The sequence below is a fragment of the Artemia sp. Qi Xiang Cuo genome, chromosome 20 (genome assembly GCF_049724085.1).
Source record: "Artemia sp. Qi Xiang Cuo chromosome 20, ASM4972408v1, whole genome shotgun sequence".
In the NCBI taxonomy this organism is placed as follows: Eukaryota; Metazoa; Arthropoda; class Branchiopoda; order Anostraca; family Artemiidae; genus Artemia; species Artemia sp. Qi Xiang Cuo.
In genome coordinates this window covers 23,673,138-23,694,514 of record NC_142813.1, presented here as the reverse complement: position 1 = coordinate 23,694,514, position 21,377 = coordinate 23,673,138, and the positions used below count along the sequence as shown (strand labels likewise).

At 36.8% G+C, this 21,377-nt stretch overlaps 1 protein-coding gene across 4 annotated transcripts in view; it reads left to right on the top strand.

Annotated features, from left to right (window-relative positions):
• LOC148940025 (uncharacterized) overlaps positions 1–21,377 on the top strand; it is a 143,292-nt gene that overhangs the window by 14,807 nt on the left and 107,108 nt on the right. For all 4 annotated transcript variants that reach the window (XR_016143489.1, XM_089106509.1, XM_089106510.1 and 1 more), the window contains exons 3-4: positions 5,064–5,296; positions 10,251–10,477. Coding sequence is in view for 3 of the 4 variants with exons in the window: in XM_089106509.1 (XP_088962635.1) it covers positions 5,064–5,296; positions 10,251–10,477 (460 nt within the window). In the remaining variant the exon portion in view is untranslated. The remainder of the gene's footprint in view (positions 1–5,063; positions 5,297–10,250; positions 10,478–21,377) is intronic.

Genomic DNA, 21,377 nt, shown 5'->3' with positions numbered 1-21,377 from the left:
GTCTGTTGCCCCTTAGAAGAGTAAAAATAAATTGGAGGCCAAGCAACCCTTCTCCCAAGCCCATTCATTTTCCAAGTGTATCCAGTCAAAATTTGATAGCTAATTACTAAACAGACACAGCTAATTTGTTCAGCATAGTAGTACGGTCCAGCAAGTATGTCTCTAGGGATATTTGGTATGTCAAGCCCCCACAATTATGCAATTGGCCATTATTCATTAAAACTAAATGTTGCTTTAAAACTAAATCAAAAGGCACCGTATATATGGTCACTAATAAGACACCTCAGCAATATCTCTAGAACGACTGGGGGTATTAAGTTGAAACTTTTGGGGATACCACTATTATTACTTCTGCTCTTACAATTGAACTAAATCAAACGAGTTTAAATGTATCCAGGTTGTCGAAGAGCATAGATAGAATGTTATGGGAATGATATTATGCACCGTGAGTAATATGTGATATATTTAAAATACAAAAAAAGATCTTTATGGATAGGCATATGTAGCGATAAAAAAAAAGGACTGCGGCAATTGTGGTAATAAAGATTGACCGCGTCAATGTAATATTATGCTTTGAAGCTATGAACTTACACCTTATAAGTTCTCCGATAGCGCAACTTATAGCGCTAAAGACTGTGCCATATGTAATATTATTATTTTGAATCTGCGGTAATCAAGACATACCAAACTTGGCATTAGAGACTGGGGCCAAAAATGTAATTCTATACCTAAAAGTAGTGTAACCATTATACTACTCGCCGAAAGCGATAAAACAAAATGCTCAACTATAGTAGGTTAGAAATTCTCCAACTATCAATTTGGGAGCGTAACCTTGCTTCCTCGGGTTATCGCCGTGTCGATTACCTCTAATGTCATGTAGGAATCAGATCCAAGGGAGCTTTATCGATGGAGACATGGAAACTAGTTGCCCGCTGTGCGATCAGATAGAGACATATAAATAAAACGAACACAAGTAGAAAAGCGATAGTTTTATTGAGACTTACTTTTAGGTGTACAACAGTGCTTCACTTCAATGACGACAATAGTGGCTGAGATAACAATAATGACCAAATCTCTACAATGACTGCGTCATAATGATAATTCTGACAAAACGAATGTCCAATAATAGTTTTAATTGCAATGCCTGAATGCCAATAATAATAATAATGATCTACGAATACTCTCATCGAAGTGCCTCCATAATAATAATAATGATAATCACTGAATTGCAATGCCTGAATGCCAATAATAATAATGACCATAATAGTGACGCGAAAAACACTTTTCTTCACTATATATCCTAAGTCCTCATGTGCCGTGATAGCTATTTCACGATTGGCCCAAGTCCTGTGGAGGGGGCCAATACCTTGTAATTATGTTTACCAACTCACTTCATTATGCTAACTCTCTATCCAATAATTTGTTTTAAATATTTCGATGATTTAAGCATTCACACTGCACTTATAACTTAAAATTCCTGAGAAACTTTGTACCTAGCATTTTTTTATTACCAAATATCTTAGCGAAATTCAAAACCGAATAGCGTCGTTGTTTGGCTGAGGCCAAAACGCAGTTTCTCTTTTTGCTGATTAAGAATTTAGACTCTTGGAAACGGGATTTGAACTTAATTAGGGGAAGTTGGAATTATCTTTAGAAAGAAAGAATTTTATTTTTTCGTATTTTAAATATATCACATATTACTCACGGTGCAATTAAATGTTATTTTCAGGTCAACTTGAGCAGGTATAAAATTGAATTAAACAATAAGATTTGTGTCCAGATTAAAAATTGTTGGAAAAGTTTCTCCAACATATAAATAGCAAACCGAACTATGGATTCTTATAAAAAAAAGGAAAAGATATAAAATATTTTTTTCCATTAAAAGACAATGTCCATTAAAAACGAACAGAAATTAATTAAAAAAAAACTTTTCCACAAAGTAAGTTTTTCAAAAGAAAGAAAAGAGCTCCATTAAGCCAAAAATAAGCAGAAATAAAGTCAAATAATCTTCCAAGCGCAAAACCACCACAAATCATCATCAATAAATAAATGAAACCCAAAAGGATATAAATAACCAAGTCAAACTCAAAACGAGTAAAAATAAACATCAGTAGGGCTGACAACCCCCGTGCCTTATCAAGACCAGAAGATAATTTGCACTTTACTGAAAAAAGAAAAAAACAACAACAAATGACTGGATTGTCAGTTTAATATACATATACTGATACTTATTCCTCAAAGTTTTGATGACTTGTTATTTATTAAAGTAAAAAAGTGAAAACATTTAAATGTAGTTTGTTTTCAGGAAAGTGCAAATTATGTTCCAGTTTCGAGAAGGTATGGGGGTTGTCAGTCCTACTCATGTAAATTTTTGCTCGTTTTGACTTTGACTTGGTCATTATTATAATTTCTGTTCGTTTTTGGGTTTGATTTATTTATTGATGGTGGTTTGAGGTAGTTTTGCGCTTGGAAGATTATTTGACTTTATTTCTGCTCATTTTTAGTTTAATCCAGCTCTTTACTTTTCTTTGAATAACTTCTTTTGTGGGAAAAGTTTTTTGGATTAATTTCTTTGAAAAACCAAGCTTTCATTCTATCTAAATCCTGACACCTCACTTGAACTTAAAGATAGAAGTAAGAAACCGTCGGTTCCAATCTTGTGATGTTTCAGTTTCTAAAATCTTCTAAGTGCAGTTGCCAAAAATCATGAGACCAAGAGTTTATGCAAATGACACATTTGCCACCCTGTATTTGTATATGGGGGAACAATTGAATTTGTCCTGGATTCTGGCATTTTTTTTGGTTTTTGATCCATTGGGAAGAGGGGGGGGGGCACCCTTTACTCAGAATTTGTACATCTTTGAAGAATCATGCTTCATTCTATCTGAGATAGGACACCCGTTGAAAACTATAAAATAACTGAGAAGACAAGTAAGAATAAGCATTTTTCCTCATCTTACATGTAAAAATATCTGTTTATTTTTGGGGCTTGACCACAGAGAAATGGCTAAAGAAAACTTATAGTCAAAATTAATATATATATATATATATATATATATATATATATATATATATATATATATATATATATATATATATATATATATATATATATATATATATATATATATGTATATATATATGTATATATATATATATATATATATATATATATATATATATATATATATATATATATATATATATATATATATATATATATATATATATATATATATATATATATATATATATATATATATATATATATATATATATATATATATATATATATATATATATATATATATATATATATATATATATATATATATATATATATATATATATATATATATATAAATATGGAAAGTAAAACTTTCATTCTATTTCAAGCCTAAACTCTAACGAAAACTATAAAGAACTTGAAGAGAAAATTATGTTTATTACCAGAAAAAGTCGGAATTCTATAGGACCGTTGGTTTCAATTTGGGAGGTTAGTCACAGTTTCTAAAGTATTCACATTGCGCTAGCACACTATTTAAAAATAACAAAAACCAGGAGGTTACACTAATGAGAGGCCTGGACCACATTTGCCACCCTGAGGAGGCTATACTAATGTTAATTTTGAAATCCGTTGATCTCAAACACATTCACAACAAACTCCAGCTTGTTGTCAGATCTGGATATTTCGGAAATGCTAGTTCAGCTAGTCTACTCTCTTATGGCTGGCCAGCCATAAATCTAAGCTTTTATCATCCTCAAAATTGTAACAGGAAATAACACATAAACAGTTCGATACCATTTGTACAGGAATCGTTAACCTATGACCTTTGGATCACCGAGCTGCTAATTCACCAATTTCAAGGGTCCCATTTCAGTTCTGATAAAAGTATAATATATAAAAATAAATAAAGCAAAATTAGCATAGCAAAAATATTTTGAAAATAAAAAATGAATACAAATGGATACTAAGGACTACATTTGGTCTGAGGACAAAGTTTTGGTAACGATAATAGGTGAAATACAGCGATATTACCCAAGTAAATCCTTACCATCGTCAGGTGCGTTCCTCGTTGCGCTTTCTCAATTGTAGATAATGTTCAGTACCACAAGGCTCAGTACATAACGATGCAGTTGCGCTGCTAAATATTATCACGCTGTTACCTAATGGAAATAATTATTCTTATTTAAAAAATATTACCTTGGACCGTCAAAAAAAAATCTTATCCTGTGATATGCAGACAGAAAGGCGACATAATTGTTACAAGTCGATTTTTCTTTATATAATTACGTAATTACCGCCAGGACCTAAAATATTGAGCGAAAATTTTCTTCAGAAAATATAGTGAGTGAAATACAAATTGAAGACGAATCTGAATACGTTGCTGGATATGTGCTAAATTTCGGAAATAAAATAATTCTTAAAGAATTTGTTACCGGATACTATCACGCTACATTTGCCAGTTCTGTTGCAGGTCTTAGCATCGGTATTTACGGAAAATCATTTTCGTACGGCGAGTTTATGAAAAGAGGATCTTTAAATTGTTCCGGACACATATTTAATGACTGAAAATTAAAAGCAAATAATTGTGGGAATGAAAGAAACGCAATTGTCAGTTAGAATAGTTTAGCATGGGGTTACCGCTATACCAAAAAATATTGACGAGTATGTCAAAAATGATTTATTGTCTAGCGACGTAGCATAGACGGTTTTAACGTATATTCACTAAAATGCGGTTTTAAAATGAAAATATCCCTGTTTAATATTTGAATTGTGGCTGGTTTAACCCGCAGCCAAAAAAGGTTGCCTACCCCTGATTTAGTATGTAAATAGATAATGAATATGGAATAAGAACCCGATGGATAGCAATAACTTATGCATACATTTATCCAGGTATGTTGAGCAGGATTATTAGTAACAGGAGTAATTGCTAAAGATTGTGTTCAGTTATAGATTTTAATCACATTTTAAAAATGTTCCTTAAATAGGTACTCTGCCTAATACTAATTTATAAAGATTATTTTTCTCTCGTTATCAAAACTTTTTTTTTCTGTTTTAGACTTGAAATCACCGACTGGAGTTACAATGCTTCTGCAAAAGATTTTTCAGCTTAGACAAGCTGGAGACGTTGATACAGCTAATAAATTATGTGATTTGCTGGAAGATTTGGAACACGAACCTGAGGGATACCAAGATCATGCTATTTATCTTTTATGTTGTTTAAGCAAAGATGTTGTTTTTCCAAAGTTGAGGGCTATTGGGGATAGCATCCACCAAACTTATGGTTTTATGGTAAACTGGCTTTTTATGCTTTTATCTATACTTTGTAACAGTCCCTTGTTAGGCTTATTGGCTTATAATCGCTTAGAGCTTCGCGGGCTTTAATGCGATAAGAAATATTTGCCCTTGATTTTATATATAAAAATATACAAAAAACTTACATCATCTCCTTTTTGTCAGCTTCTATGCTCGCTACTGTCAGTAGTCTTCTATTTGCTGTCTTCCTGTTAATACCGCTGAAACATCCAATGCCTCCAGAAATTGGACAAGTGTCTTGTTTTGACAGAGCACCTTCTTTATTAACGTCTGTGCTTTTCCTACTGACGACTTTTCGTGAAATATGATGTATGGATTTAGACGCATCTAATTATCCTATTGCCACCTGAATCTAGCGCAATTCCACGCTTTTGCAAAGTCTAAAACTATTTCCTTTGTTGAATTTTTCCAATGCAGGAACAAGTTTATTGGCGATAACAGCAAACTAAACTGAATTTGCCCCTTTGACATCTTCTCCGTTCAAAAGCAAAATACCTCACTGCTAAAAACATGGTTTGCTGTTATGTGCTCCATATTTTGTAATAGTTTCAGCTCATCAATTAGTTTATGCTGGTGGAAGTGGCAAATTAATTTACGTTCTAATCATGGTTTCAGCGATAGCTGCAGCCTAGTAAAGAAGGAGCGAGGGCCCATAGCAACTACAAATTAAAAAATGAATTTCAAAAAGAGCTCATTCGATTGAAAATTGAGAGGGCTAGTGCCCTTTTTAATAGTAAAAAGTGATTGGAGGGCAACCAGCCCCCTCCCCCCACGCTAATCATTTCTAATCAAAATGTTGAGATAGCCATTTTGTTCAGCGTTGTTGAGCGGCAATCAGCCCCAGCCTGTCATTCCCCAAAATACATCCGATCAAAATTTACAGAGATCTATTTTATTCAGCATTGTTGAAAGGTCCAGTAATGTTTTATTTGGAGATTTCATCCCCACAGTCCTCAGGGCAAAGAATGTAAGTTCGGTAATTCGTTCATTGTTTACATTTAGTATATGTTATTGAGAAAGATATGCATCTTTAAATTTTACTTTCCAAGAAGATGAAGGCCATGCAGGTGATTTTCGAAAATGTTGGGGGGAGTGTTGCACTAAATAAAAAAAAAACCTTATATGTATATGGATTGTATAAAGGGCGTAACTCAGGAATGACTGAGTATATTAATTTTGAACTTTCAGGAAATGATAAGGGAGATGATCAAAAACGCAATATTTGCATGCTACCAATACTACTGCAACTATCACACTACTCAGTTTACTATATCTTTATTTAATTAATATCAATTATTAGCCAAAAACTTAATATAAACAAATCCCCTCCAAATGCCACGGCATGATATGGAGTAGAAAACCAAACAAATCCAAAAAAAGAAAAAAGAGAAAACAATTTAACATAAACCTCAGAAGGGCTTTAAAAACAAAACACAACTACAACATCATATTCCCTGCTACCACTCGCTTAAAACTCCATACTCACTCCTTCCTTAACACAAAAAACAAAACACTACATTTAATGATCTAATACCAATTTAAACTATCAAATATGTATCCTATTACACTAATCATTAAAATCATATTTAGAAAACAATTCAATCTTCAACAGCCTTTTAAATTCCCTTAAGTTACTATTTGTAATATTCTCATTTAACGAATTCCATAACTTAGTCCTAGACTGGACGAAGGACTGAGGAGAAAGTTCTCAACCATATTGAACTATAATACCAAATTTAGGGGTGAATTAAACTAAAACATAACATACGGATTATTTCCCTCGGAAAACAATGTTTAAGTTTACGAATTATGCCAACATTTTTGGCTAATATATTTGAAACTTTCTCAATATGATATTTGAATGAGAGAGATTCATCAACAATAATACCAAGGTATCGAACACTTGAAGTCTTCCATACTGCAAGGCCCCCAGATTCAACTGAAGATATCCATGACATCATGGATATCCATATATTGAGGGGAACTTTGAACTAAATCAGAAGACGCTATGTGCATGGACATTGTCAAAAGAACATATCTCAAGAATTGATTTGGTTATTAAGTTGGAACTTTCAGAGAATGCTTAAAGGGGAACATCATCTGACAAAATTCTATTTTTTATTTCGCTGTCACTTTGAAATTGCTTAAAATATATCTTGCTTTCAGTAAAGCGTGAATGACAATCGCCTTATAATTGGAGTGAAAGGGGGAAAATTTCCCACTTCGTATATCCTGTAATTTCTGTTCGTTTTGAGTTTGAGTGGAATATCAATTTTATTTTCGGTACATTCTAAGTTCACTACTGGTTTTATTTTTTATTAGGCTAAGTCTAATTTCTGTTTCTTTTAACTTAGAGCGTAGAATAAATAGTCAAGGGTCAAAACATAAGTCTTCTAAATACTGTTTCAGTTCAGAAGTTTGAATGTATAAGATTGACTGCTATTGACTATTACGTGAATTTGCCAAATGGAAATTTGTAGTATGGTCGTTCTACTACGTGATGGTCTTATTTCGTCAAATTCTGTTTCTTATTTTCGTTTTTAATACCATCTATAAACGAAGTAATTGACCTTGTCTAAAAGTAGTCCCCGACGCCATGTCGGTTTCTCTTTTGGTGACAAACAGCTGCGCCGAAAGGGAAATAGCGGCGCACTGCAGCGCGTCGCCGAAAAATTTCGGCGCGCCCCCGATTTTTCTCCAGTGGCACGCCGCCAGTTGACACCAATTTTTCCTATCAGGAAGGAGTTTCAAACCTATTCAAAACACCACAACCAACGTATCGTTCAATAAAATAAAACTCAATAATCTCTAGGATCAAGATTCTTTTTTTCTGATTTTTTAATCTCTCGCTTTTCAATAAACGTTAGCATTCGCTTCCCTCCGTGTCCTTGTTTTCACGATGCTTGACATTGTACTTAATGAAACCCATTTTCAGTAGTCCATGTTTGACGCGCTATGTCAATCATGGTTATACTATGATTATTCATCTTTCGTTTTCGGGATGTACTTTTGAGGGGGAAACTTGAAAGTTTGGAAATTGAAAATTAAAAGACTACAGGCAAAAAGGTCTTCAGGATGTCTGCTTTGATTTCCTAGAAGCTCTTTCAAGTCTTTTAAAGCCGATATTACGTATTTTTTTCTGACAAAGTTTAAATTTCGCGCCAAAAGTAAAGAGGAACACTGCATATTGATGCGCCTGCTACTTGGTCCTAGTCCTAGACCGTTGAATCTTCTATTGATTGATGTCAAAACGAAGCAAAGCAGGCTGATGAAAACGCGTCTCAATGGAACACGGACATGGCGCCCGACTGGCGCGCTGCCGAATTTTTTTTTTTTTTACTGAAATGGATATAGATGTATAATATATATGCAATTCTGTTTGTATTAAATCGAAATAAGAACAAAAGCACAAAGAGCAAAAAGACGTAAGCCGTCCTCAAACGAAAACCCATGGTTTTCTTTTTGGAAGGATAGAAAAGAGTGCACCATTCCAGTGCGCTAATTTTAAACAGAAGAAAAGAAGAAATGCTTGAAAAAAAAAATCAGTAAGACCTGTTCAAATTGAACAAAAAGAATGCTAATCACTTTTCAAGCTCGACTAGACCCTGCACCAGATTGTAGTTGTCATGGACGAACTGCAGCTGGTTGATTCTCACTGGAGCAATTGAGGATCTTTTAGTAAAGACAACAAGACCCGTCGTTAAGAAGTGACGTTCGGCCGTCATGCTGGTTGCCGGCAGACCAAAAATTATTCGTGCAAGGGCTGCCGTCACAGGGATGCGCTCTCTTTGATCCTTCAAGAACGCAATGCATGGGTCTTCATTTGAAGACGGCTTTAAACTTATAAGCTCTCGATGCTTCACTTTCTAAACTTGGGTAAAAGTTCTCTTGTTTTCTAACAGCTGCGTCTCTGTCAGTAATATCCACAAGTTTTTCCGAATTAAAGAGTAGAGTTCCATCAAAATTCTCTTTCGAGACTTTAGTTGCGATGAAACTGGCACCTAAGAAAAATGGCCAAGCAGGGTTGAAATGGGTTGATAAGCACTCTTAAACAAGCACAGTCAAAACAAGCCAAGCAAAAATTGTACCGCACACCAAGTGTACAGGCGTCAGGGACCCCAAGCTCCTTGTGATTTAATCAACGAACTGTGTCACTGAACTAACCCAACTAGGGTAATAGTAATATTAAATAAATTTAGTATAATTGAAATTCAATATGTATCCTGAATTTCTGAATTTCAAATATATCCTGACTGTCCAATCCTTGTTTTGTTATTCATTTTCTTCGTCAAAGCTGAATAAGGTGAGCTGATGTCGTCAACTATAACCACAGAATTAGCTCGGCAACTCTAACAGCCAAACTGAACCGGATTCAGCAAATCACGCAAAAAACATAGGGCCAAATAGACATATCGGCGGCGCACCGTTGCGCCGATGGTAATAGCGGCACGCCGTTGCGCCGATGGTAATAGTGGCGCACCGCCGAAATTTTTCTCTGGGCCGGCGCGTCTTTCATTGGTGGCGCGCCGCCGATAAATTGGTGCGGCGTCGGCTTTTATCTATAAGTTATGGAAATATCTAACTACTGAGCGTTGAAATCGTCTTTTTTATGTAAAAAAGGCCATAAATTACCTGCAAAAATGCTCAAAGATAGTAATTTTTTCTCTCTAAAAAAATTATCCTTTTCTCGTTCAGCTTGTCTAACATTTCCAATTGCTAAAGTCATTTAGCATACTATTTTAGGTCAAAACTGTGCATTATAGACTTTTTAAAATGCATGTGTGTTGAACTTTAAAACATAAATGCCTAACTTCAATAAAAATATTTCCGTTTACTTAGTAATAACTTATGTTCTTAATTGACTTTGTCGAGTTAATTTTAGGTTCTAAGTGTCATTTTACCTTGATAAAAGTTACTCAACTAATTTTAGAGATGTGACATTCACGGAAGTGAAAATTTTCTTCGATGTCAGTCGTATATTCCAGATAATACAGTGGCCCTGTGTAATATAAACGCTTATGAAGCGCCTAGTTATCGCCTCTTTTCCTCTTCAAAAAACATGGACAAGACGCAAGGTTTCGACAAGTTTGCACAGCTGGTTACACTTCATCCAGGATCGGGTCTGAGACCTTCGTTTTCGAATTCAGAAAATAACAAGTACTTTCTTTCATTTTTCTTTTCTCTAAAAACTTGTGTCATCTGTACTGCTGTGCTTAGGATAAATAACCTATCACACTGAACCAGTTTATGGGTAATTTAGTAATAGTGATATTCAGTATCTTAGGGAAAAGATTCATCACATATCGCCGCTGTTAGGCCTAAAGGCCCTGTCTAACATTTTTAAATTTTTTAGATAATTGCAAAAAATTGTTTGATTAGCTATTCCCAATGAGAGCTTTGTAATATGGACCAGGAGGATCAAAGTTTCATTGAAAATAATCTAGTGTTGCTGATTTTCTTTTTAGAACAGCTTAGCAAGTCTTATCTAGGCAACTCTATGAGAAGTGTGGACATGTTAGATACGATTTTTTGGTGGGACACAGACGATATTATAAGGGCGTTTTCTGTTGAAAATTTTAAATTTTAAGTAAGTGAGAATGAACTTTGGTGTTGAAGAATATTATCCACTACCTCATTGTCTTCCCTCCTTGACCCATAAACCATTTTCAAAGAGCCTTTTTAGCAAGGAATATTTTAATCAACCATCCACAGCAGCTGCTCAAGATAAAATTATTTAGTAAATACAATATTAAATAAGGGAGATTTTGCTTTTCTATTTAGTGACAAAACGCATGTGGCTAACGGTATTTTTACTATAAATATTTTAGGCTGGTTGACTCTTTGACAACTATTAATTGATGCAGTTTATAATCAGTATTGATTCAGAGTTCGAAGTGAATGTATCTGTCATAAATTGGATATTTTGTTAACATTATCAAACTAGTAACCTTTTTTCAGTGAATTATAATCCCAGTGAAGCTATTGGATTTTGCAATATTTGTCAAAGGATTATAGTTCCTGACCTATAATAAAACCTTTGCTTAATCTACTAACCTAGTTTCTGGACATTTATTTATGTTTTGTAAAAGTGGTCTGAGTTTGAAATTTTTCACTGATAATATTGGAGATTAGCCATCAAGCAGTGCGATTTTAAATAAATAGGACATCTGATATTTAGAGGCATCTACGCTACAATTGAGGTGGGGAAAGAAAAGTAAGCAGAGGGGGTGGAGAGTTGTTAGCAAGAGCCGTGGTACCCGCCGGGCTTGCCCCTTAAATTGCGGGGACAAGGGTATACAGCCTTCAACGCTTCACTTACTTTTCTCGCAAGGTAACCACCAGAAAAATATTGAATATATAGTTCAACCCTTCAATATCTGCCTAGAATTCGATATTATTAATTGTCAAAGAAATTGGTGAATGTATTTTTGGACTTAATCCAGATTAATGAAATAAAAACTGTGCTGGTATTGAATCCAGTTTAAAACTTTGTATCTAGATGCATGACAAAGGGTATTAAGACTGATATGTTCGTTAACAAAGGAATAGAGTTTTTTGATCATGCCAGTATTGTGGAAGCCAAAAAACTGCTGTGGACTTACTATGAGGTTGAACTCGGGGATGAAGAATGATTACGTGAATGCAAAAAAGACTGTGATAACTTGACGGATATCGCGAAAGCCATATGGTGCTGTTCTAAGGACGGTAAAGAGCTTCCGACTTTCGTTATTCTCGAACCGGAGTCTGTTCCCACTTGTGGTGACGAAATTGCAGTCTGTATTACTACCAAAGTGAACGAAATGACGAGAAAAATGGACAGTGAGCTGCAACAGTTTTCCCGCAAGTTAGATACTCTGAACAATGAATTGAAAGTTATTCCTGATTCCAAGAATCAGCCTACAGCCTCCTCGTCAGTATCTAAAACGCCAAATTTGGAAAAACAGCTATTCTCGGTTGTCGTGGAGAATATGTCTCCTGAGTTAGACAATCCAGGAAAGCGTAAAGACTTTATAACAAGCTTGGCACCGGGTGATACGAGGGCAATTCAGAAACTAACCTCTGGTTGATTGAAAAAAATACACCAAGTTAAGTAAAAATATTTTAATATATACATCTTACAACTACATCTTTGCACTATTTTTCGACATAGTCTCCATAACGATTGAGGCACTTATCGTATCTCTTCACAAGCTTTGAAATTGCTTCTGCATAAAATCACCTGCTTGTGCCTTGAGCCAGCCTGTGACCGCATCTTTGAGCTCTTCGTTGTCATCAAACCGCTGGGACCCGATCCCTTTCTTCATATGCATGAAGAGGTGATAATCACTTGGCGCCAGATCTGGGCTGTAAGGTGGATGGTTGAAAACGTCCCACTTGAAGGACTCAAGAAGGGCTGTTGTTCTGCGAGCAGAGTGAGGACAGGCGTTATCATGGAAAAAAACAATACCAGAAGTCAGCATACCATGGCGTTTGTTCTGTATAGCCTGTCGTAATGTTTTTAGTGTTTCACAGTACACGTCTTGATTAATGGTTGTCCCACGTTCCATGAATTAAACCAAAAACACCCCTTTGGAATCCCAAAACACCGTTGCCATCAGTTTTCTGGCGGAAAAATCTTGCCGGGCTTTTTGTGGTTTGGTAGGTAAATCTGAATGTCCCCACATCTTTGACTGTTCTTTTGTTTCAGGGTTCACGTACTTAATCCATGTTTCTTCACCGGTCACGATTCTGTTTAACAATGGTTCTCCTTCGTCCTCATAACGTGACAGAAAGTCTAATGCAGAGGCCATTCTTTGAGTTTTGTGGTGGTCGGTAAGAATTTTGGGCACCCATCGTGCACAGAACTTTTGGTAACCCAATCTTGCTGTCACTATCTCGTACAAAAGAGTTTTAGAAATCTGTGGAAAATCAGTAGACAACTCCGCTATTGTGAAACGTCGATATTCACAAACTTTTGCATCAACTGTCTGAACGAGTTCGTCAGTCACCAAGGATGGTCTACCACTCCTCTCTTCACCATGAACGTTTTCTCGTCCACTTTTAAATAAACGTACCCATTCACGGACAACTCCTTCACTCATAACTTTTGGTCCGTACACGGCACAAAGCTCACGATGAATAGCTGCTGCAGAGTATCCTTTGGCTGTAAAAAATCTTATAACAGCACGCACTTCACATTTGGCGGGATTTTCTATTGCAGCACACATTTCAAACTACCACAATAACTAAACTAGTGCAGGTACGATGTTCACTCGACTACGGCTTGATGCCGACTGACCTGCTGAGCGCGTGAATGCACAGATGGCGCGCTACTCCCCCCACTACACGCACTGTGACCAATCGGAGGTTAGTTTCTGAATTGCCCTCGTACAACATTAGCAGATGCAGTGCTCAGGCGGAGAAATAAGGAATGGCAACTGTCAGTCTCTTCGAAGCAGGCCGCAGAGAAAGTCTCGGCTGCTCTCAAAAGTAACCATAAAATTGACAATCGACTTGTTAATTCCAAGTTCATCGGTATAGTGAAACGTCTCCCCAGCAACGTGACGGAAGACCTTCTGAAAAGTCTGTCAAAAGACTGTGAAAAAGCAATCAAGTGCGGCAATTCGCAAGCGTTTAAAATGTATTACCCCTCTAAAAGTGCATTGTCCACTGCCTTAACGAACCCGATTAAAATTGGTTTTGAACTATTTCGTCTAGAAGAATTCTGCTTTTTGCCTCGAAGGTGTTATCGGTGTCATCATGTGGGGCACATAGCAGCGGACTGTAAGGAAGCTGAAACTTGTAGCCGCTGTGGAGAAACTGGCCACACAAGCTCCTCTGAGAATCCTGGTCAAAATCCTACTCGGTGACTGAATTGCAATTCGACTAGGCACACATGTTATTACTATGCCTGTCCTGGTAACAGAAAGAATTTTAAAGATAGATCATGCTCCCAAAATGTGTAGTATTCTGTCTTGAAATATAAATAAGAAAGCACTTGAGAAAACAGTGCTGCTTGATACTATGAGCCTAACAAATGAAGTAATTTGTATACAAGAGCACCTGCTTTCCGAGGACAATACTAACCTGCTCAATTTCTCAAGTTCACTCCAGTGTTTTGTTCGGCCAGCTGAACGTGTGAAATCCAGAGGTCGGCCATCTGGTGGCTTAGCCATTTTGGTGAGAAAGCCTCTTCAGGCTGAACTTTTAGCATCAAGTAAACACTTCCTCGCTGTTAAAGTTCGCGATGCTGTGATAATAAACGTCTATCTTCCTACTAATTATAGATCTAACCTCTCGGACAGCAAGTTCACGGCTGCATGTACTCAGTTAAGCCGTTTCGTGAAGGCTCAAATTCCTGGGAATACAAAAGTTCTATTAATAGGGGCTTCAACTGTGACCTACTTAATACCGAATCTGAAAGGACTCAAATCGTTATAGATTCCCTTCCTGATCAGTTAAATGTCGTTGATAAGGACAAAGCTTACACATTTATCAGTGTTGTCAACACCGTCTCAAATCTTGACCATGTGTTAACGAACTTCCCGGTGAGTGACGAAGTAAAAGTTGCAGCTGAATGTTTATGCTCTGATCATTTGCCTTTGTCATTTTCAATAACACTGGACTGTCCAAAGTTGTCGGGTCTGTGCAAATCCCAATGGAGAGTATACAGTGACTGGAAACAAGTGTCGAATGATCTCTTCGCGGCTACTTCTGGGGATATCCTGAGTAAAATAAAAGTTCCCTTCCATCTGCTGCAGAGAAATGCAAACTCGTATTGTAGTGAAAGTGAAATACGTCTGCAGATAAACATGTACTGTGCAAAAATATCGCATGCTCTGAGTATTGCGGAGAGTGTAGCAGTTCCTGTGAAGCGTATCCGTAATAGATCGCAGGTGAAAGGGTGGTCTAGAAATCCGGAGCTAGTGGCGGCTTGTGCGTCGGCGAAGCTATGGCTGAAAGTTTGGCATGATAGCGGGAAGCCACGAAGTGGAATAGTGAACGAGATTCGAATCCATACTAAACGAAAGTTCAATAAAGCGTTAGATGCCCACCGTGCAACCCTCAAAGAAAATTTTGTGCAAAAGCTCAGTACGAATCCGAACCTTATTTGGTCGCTTCGGTCTAAGCCTGAAGAAGCTAAGCCTACGTCTAATATTTCGGCTAATCAGTGGAGTGCTTACTTTGAGTCCGAGTTCAAAGCGCCTGATCCAGTTCTGCAGTCTAATTACGAGAATGAACTGGTTTCTATGCTTACCGACACCTTCGACGATTTCTCAGTGTCACCGGTCTTAATTTTCCAGGCCGTTAAAAAGCTGAAAAAGGTACACTCAAAAGGCTGCGATAGTATTTGTGCTCTACATGTTTCTTTAGGAGGTTATGTTCTTTACCATCACCTTGCCCTTCTGTTTCAGATGATTTTGACACAAGGGATAGTCCCGAGTTGCTTTAGTCTGGGTGTGGTTATCCCGATATTAAAGAAGGGGAAGCCGGCCGAACAGCCTTCTTTGTATCAGCCAGTAACGATATCTTCAGTATATTGTAAATTATTCGAGATTGTTTTGTTTGATGAGATTTATGATAAGTGTGAGATGCCTCCACACCAGTTTGGTTTTCGAAAAGGCATTGGGTGCACCCATGTACTTTATCTTCTTGATAACATATTACTTGATGCTCATCTCTCGCGAGAAACTTTGATATTAGGTCAGTATGATGTCAGGAGAGCTTTTGACTCTGGGATTCATGCCCAGATTTTGGTTGAGCTGTGTAAGCGAGGCGTGCGTTCTCCTATTGTAAGGTCACTACGTGATATGTATAGGAACCTCAAGCTTCGTGTTCGTTTGCAAGATTAGAGCTTAGTGGGGAGATATCCGGACATACGAGAATTAAGCAAGGGGCTATAACGGCTCCTACTTTGTATAATAACAGTGTTAATAATGCACAACAGGTTATCTCTATTTGCAAGCATATTGACTTGTCACTTCTGGGTTTTGCAGATGATCTTTTAAATCTGTCTCGGTTGCTTTCTTCATTAGAAAATAATTTTTCGCGTCTTGAAAAAAGTTATGCTGATATTGATTTGCAGTTTAATGTAGAAAAGTCTGCTGTTTTGTTTTTTAATTGCCCTGAAGATAATGCTACAGTCAGGCTTGGTGGAATTACCGCAACACCGTCGAGTAACATTACGTACCTTGGCCTGCCGATTGGTCGTAATCTTCGAGAGACCAGTCTTTACTTATTGAACACCTTTCTAAAAAAGTGGGCATTGCCTATGCGGGTGTTGTCACAAGCCGTCGCAATTCAAGCCGTAAATATTTGGCTCGTCTTTATAATGCAGTAGCTTTGCCTCATGTCTTGTACCTGTCTCCTTTTTGGAAGCTCCTGAGTGCATGAAACAAGAAAGACATATGGTCGGTATTTTTCAAGTATGCCCAATATCTTCTTCAAGTGCTGCCTTTTGTTAGAAACCACCATATTGCTGCAAAATATGGAATTGTTGAGCCTCTGAGTGCCGTGGAGGAGGTAATTCAGAATTACGTGAAAAAATTAGAGCTTCTGGATCAAGAGTGGGCCCACCTTCTCAAATAGTTATGTTATTATGTAGTTCTTTCTGTTTGTATTTATTTTTCTTGCCAGTTTATGTTTTTTCTTTCTTTTCTTGTTTGTGCTCTGTCTTTTTCTGTTGGTTGTTAGACAGGTTATTAATAAAATTCATTCATTCAATTTAGCTGATATTAGGTATTTATGGGTATATAATTTGGAATGAATCCCAAAAAGAAAAATGAATAATATCGAAAAGAGCAGCCAAAAGCAATAAAAAAAGCAGCAGCTTAGCATTAGTCTACAAGACATATTCTATAAAGAAGCCAAAAAAACTAATTTTTTTTTTTAATTGTTTAAAAACCAGTTTTTAATACAAGGAAGGCTTTTTAGGAATCAAAAAAGCAAAAAAAAACGATCAGTATCAAAGTCGCCCATTTCAACTGTTTTAAAGGTGACAAAACAGATATTGGCAAAGGGCATTATGAAAAAATTAAGCTTCTAAGTTCAAACTTATATTCAAAGTTTAAATGACGAATTTTGTGATACAGTATTTGAAGTTTTGTATGCAGTAATGCTCAATGAAAAAAAACTACTAATTTTAATAATTGTTTATGTTAAGAATACATAGCTAATAGATACTTCAACTATTATACAAGGGTTCTGAAACGCCACAGCCATTTCGTTTCTACCAGATTTCTACTTCTCTTGATGAATAACGAAGGAGACCAGTTTCCAGCCAGCGATTTGTGAAGTTTTGAACTCTTGAATAGGCCCGAATCTGTCGTAAATTTAAGCTGTGATTTGATAAAGACTGATGAAAACATTAATGTTTGCGGTCAACATTGATCGCACCGGCGGCGCGCTGCCGACATCTTACCGGCGGCGGGCCGGCGGTGCACTGCCGCTGCTGTTTTTGGCCCCGCCACCGCCGGTCTTCCCTCATCGGCGTGGCGTCGGGGTCTTCTTTCAACTACCTTGAAAAAAATGGCCATCTCAAAATTTTGATTGGATGTGTTTGGGGAAAAGGTGGGCGTGAGAGGGGGGTTAGCTGAAAAAGGGCACTAGCCCCTTGAATTTCCAATCGAATGAGCCTTTTTTTTAAGTTTCCACGATAACGCTTTCCATATAAAAAACCTTATGTGCCCCCAGGGCATAACTTACAACCCTTGCCCTGAGGGCTGTGGGGGAGTGTCCTCCTCAAAAACATAATTTATATTTGGAAATCAACTACGCTGAAAAAAAAATGGCTATCTCTGAATTTTGATTGGATGTGTTTAGGGAAATGATGGGCGTGGAAGGGGCTCTAGTTACCTTCCAATCATTTTCAACTATTAAAAAGGGCAATAGCCATTCCAATTTCCAATCGAATGAGCCCTTTTCGAAGTTTCTACGACAACTCCGTCGATACGAAGTGCCCTGGTATGGAAAAATAAATAATACATTGTGCCAACATCGTTCTTTACTTAAGGACACTCTAGACGGTCAATCATTTTGATCAAAAGCTTCTGTCAGTCGATTGACGTGTGCTTTAATCAACCTTTAATTGACTCTTCAATCAACCCTTAAATCTTGACCAAAGCTAATTTCAAGTTTAATTTTAACTCACAGCCAGATTTTTAGTTTCAGTTCAGAGTCGGGTGGTGAGGTGTTTATCGTGTGAGAAATGCACTTTAATACTGATTTGGCTTTTCTTGCATGTACTTTGACTGCGCTAAAGTGGAAAAAAAGAAAATAGGAAACGTCGTTGGTCCAAGGAGCTGTAAAAGATGAGAAATCGCTTCACTCATGATCATTTACTGAACGTTCTGCGCGATACAGAACAAGAGGACTACCCTCCGTGGAAAAGTCTTCCATCAAAACCCAGCAAAAGGGTATTTTCACCAAAGGTTTTTGGGGAGGCGAGAGGTGTACAACAGAAACTTTAAAAAATGCATCAAAACTGTAAAATCATTTTCAAATGAAGTAGCTTCTTCATTTTCATAGTCCAACCTTGAGCTAGAATGTTCTCTTCTGTCCAAGGTTGCTTGAAGTATTCCGTAGCTAAATCCACAAGTTGGTCAGTGGAATCTGGCTGACCTTTTTTTTTTCTCTCTCTCTCTCTCTTTCCCCTTTTCCTCTTTTTTACCTTTTTTTCATTCTAGCTGAAAGTTACAACGTATTTTGCAAAAAAACCTTTAATTTTTGATGGTTTTAAAAAACACGCCGGTAATCCCCTCCTCCGTGGAAAAGTCTTCCATCAAAACCCAGCAAAAGGGTATTTTCACCAAAGGTTTTTGAGGAGGCGAGAGGTGTACAACAGAAACTTAAAAAAAAGCATCAAAACTGTAAAATCGATATCTACTCCCTTATGATTTCTGGGAATAATTCTGGTCTACACTATTATTATGAAAGTAAAGAGTAACATTAAACCCCAAAATGAGCAGAATATATTCTGTATTGGAGGCGGACTGCCCCTTCCTCGTCCCTTCCCCTAGTAAGAGTTCTAGTCCTTTTTTTAAGGTGCAAAGGGATTAACGACCAACCAGCCGCATAGGGGTGTTATTTTCTGAGGGGAGATTTTCTGCAGGGGGGGGGGGGGGATATTGTCCAGGGGTGATAAACGCCGCCCTCCAAATAATAGAGTTTCTACTGCTTGTACATTAAAGTACAATTATTGCCTCTGTTGCTTCTTTTTTAGCATTTCAATCTGATCTCTAATGAATGCAAAGTCATTGTAGTATAACAGGGACGGTTGTGGGGTGTCTTCCGCTGACGCTACATACTCTTTTTTTTCTCGATCGCCATGTATTCGCGATTGAAATTCGTTCTTAAAACATTAATTTTCTTTTTTAGTTCATGAACTGTATAATCTGGTTTCAGTATCTTTACTGCAATATCCTGTCCAATGCTGCACTTTTCATATTTCGGTTAAAATAGTCTTTACTTTTAACTTCTCATAACTCAGGGTGATTCCGGTATAACTCAATTAATAAATAAATTAACTCGCGCTCCATATTTTTGCTTCCTTCTGGAATATCTTCCATTGTTGTTGGCGCGTGACTGACGCAATATTTGAACAAAACTAGTCTAGACGGTCAATCACCCTCGTCAACCGATTGAGTCATTCAAACTTTCTATCAATCACCGTCAACGCTTTCAAGCGTCAAACAGGTTCCTAGACGGTCAGTCATGCTTTAGTCAATCGATTGACAGGAGTTTTTTATCAAAATGATTGACAGTCTAGGGCCTCCTTTAGGCAGCACTGTTGCGCTGCCTATGATAAAACAGCAGCAAAGGCTCGAGAGTCTCTTTTTTTCAAGGAATACCAGGGTGCGTGGACGCCCATTTAAAGGCAAGAGGATAGAAGGTTCTTCGTAAGTTCTGAAACTTAAAATTCTCTGTTATTTCATCTGATTTTTCATTTTATTTTTTTTCTTACCGGATTTTTTTTCTTGTTAAAAGTTTAATCTAATCGAGCGAATCCTGACCCTCCCCTTTTTAAGCTTGTCCAAAAATTTCTTGAAAATTAAATTAATTATAAATTCCAAATCCGCTCATGACAATAACCCCTTAGTTAATTTTTCAACCCCTAACTAGTACAATGGAAAGTGTCGTATTTCTATTTCCTGGTAAACGGATTGCTCCAAAATCTTTGTTCCGTCTTTTTTTATTAACTTTTTTTTATCAAGGCTAAGGTATGCTTCGAGTTTATTTAAAGACATTTTGTCTTAAATTGTAAACATTTTTTAAGCTTTTCGGACGAAAAGGTTGATGAAGTCTCTAAAGGCTATTGTTGAAAAATAAGATTGAAAAGGCCTAAAATGGGCAGTTCTTGACATCTTGCAGGTATACGCCTTTTCCTTCTTCTGAGTAAGTTCTAATTGTCATCTTCTCTAGATTCTACCGACAAGAGTAACTTGTGGTGACGTTGATCGTACTAACAACCCTCGCTGAGAAACTTTTATGTTGCAACACTCTCTAAAAAGAAATCATCTGGTAAACAGTTGCTCTATCGAACAGTTTCCCAGCAAAAGTAACCTCCAGAATATTGGAATTTCTTCTTTTGAATATTAAAACTGCTCTAAGATGAGCCTCGACTGTTTTATATTCGTTATAAATAATTGCTTGGACTATTGCTAGATTAATGACTATTTCGATGCGATAGTTCTTAATTTCTTTTTTAAGAAATCTTTACGTCTTAAAATAATACACTGCACTTTGATTGGCTTTCAGACTATCATCCGATGATAGTTTCTGAAACGCAAGATGATCTGAACTTTGGAATATGTGTGTCGATTTTGCTAACGTAAACTCCATACCGGTTTTTTATCTTCCCTAATCAATCCTAGTAGCATATCCTTGTTATTTGGTCCTCAAATATCTTGGTAAAATAAAAAAAAAAAAAAAATTACTCCCTTAGGGCGCTAAGCGTTTACCTCCCCGACAATTACCCCCCTCCCCTGGGAAATACCCCCCACGAATAATACCCCCCCCCCCGTGGAATATACCCCTCCGTGGAAAATACGGATTTCCAAATTTGACAATTTTATTTGAG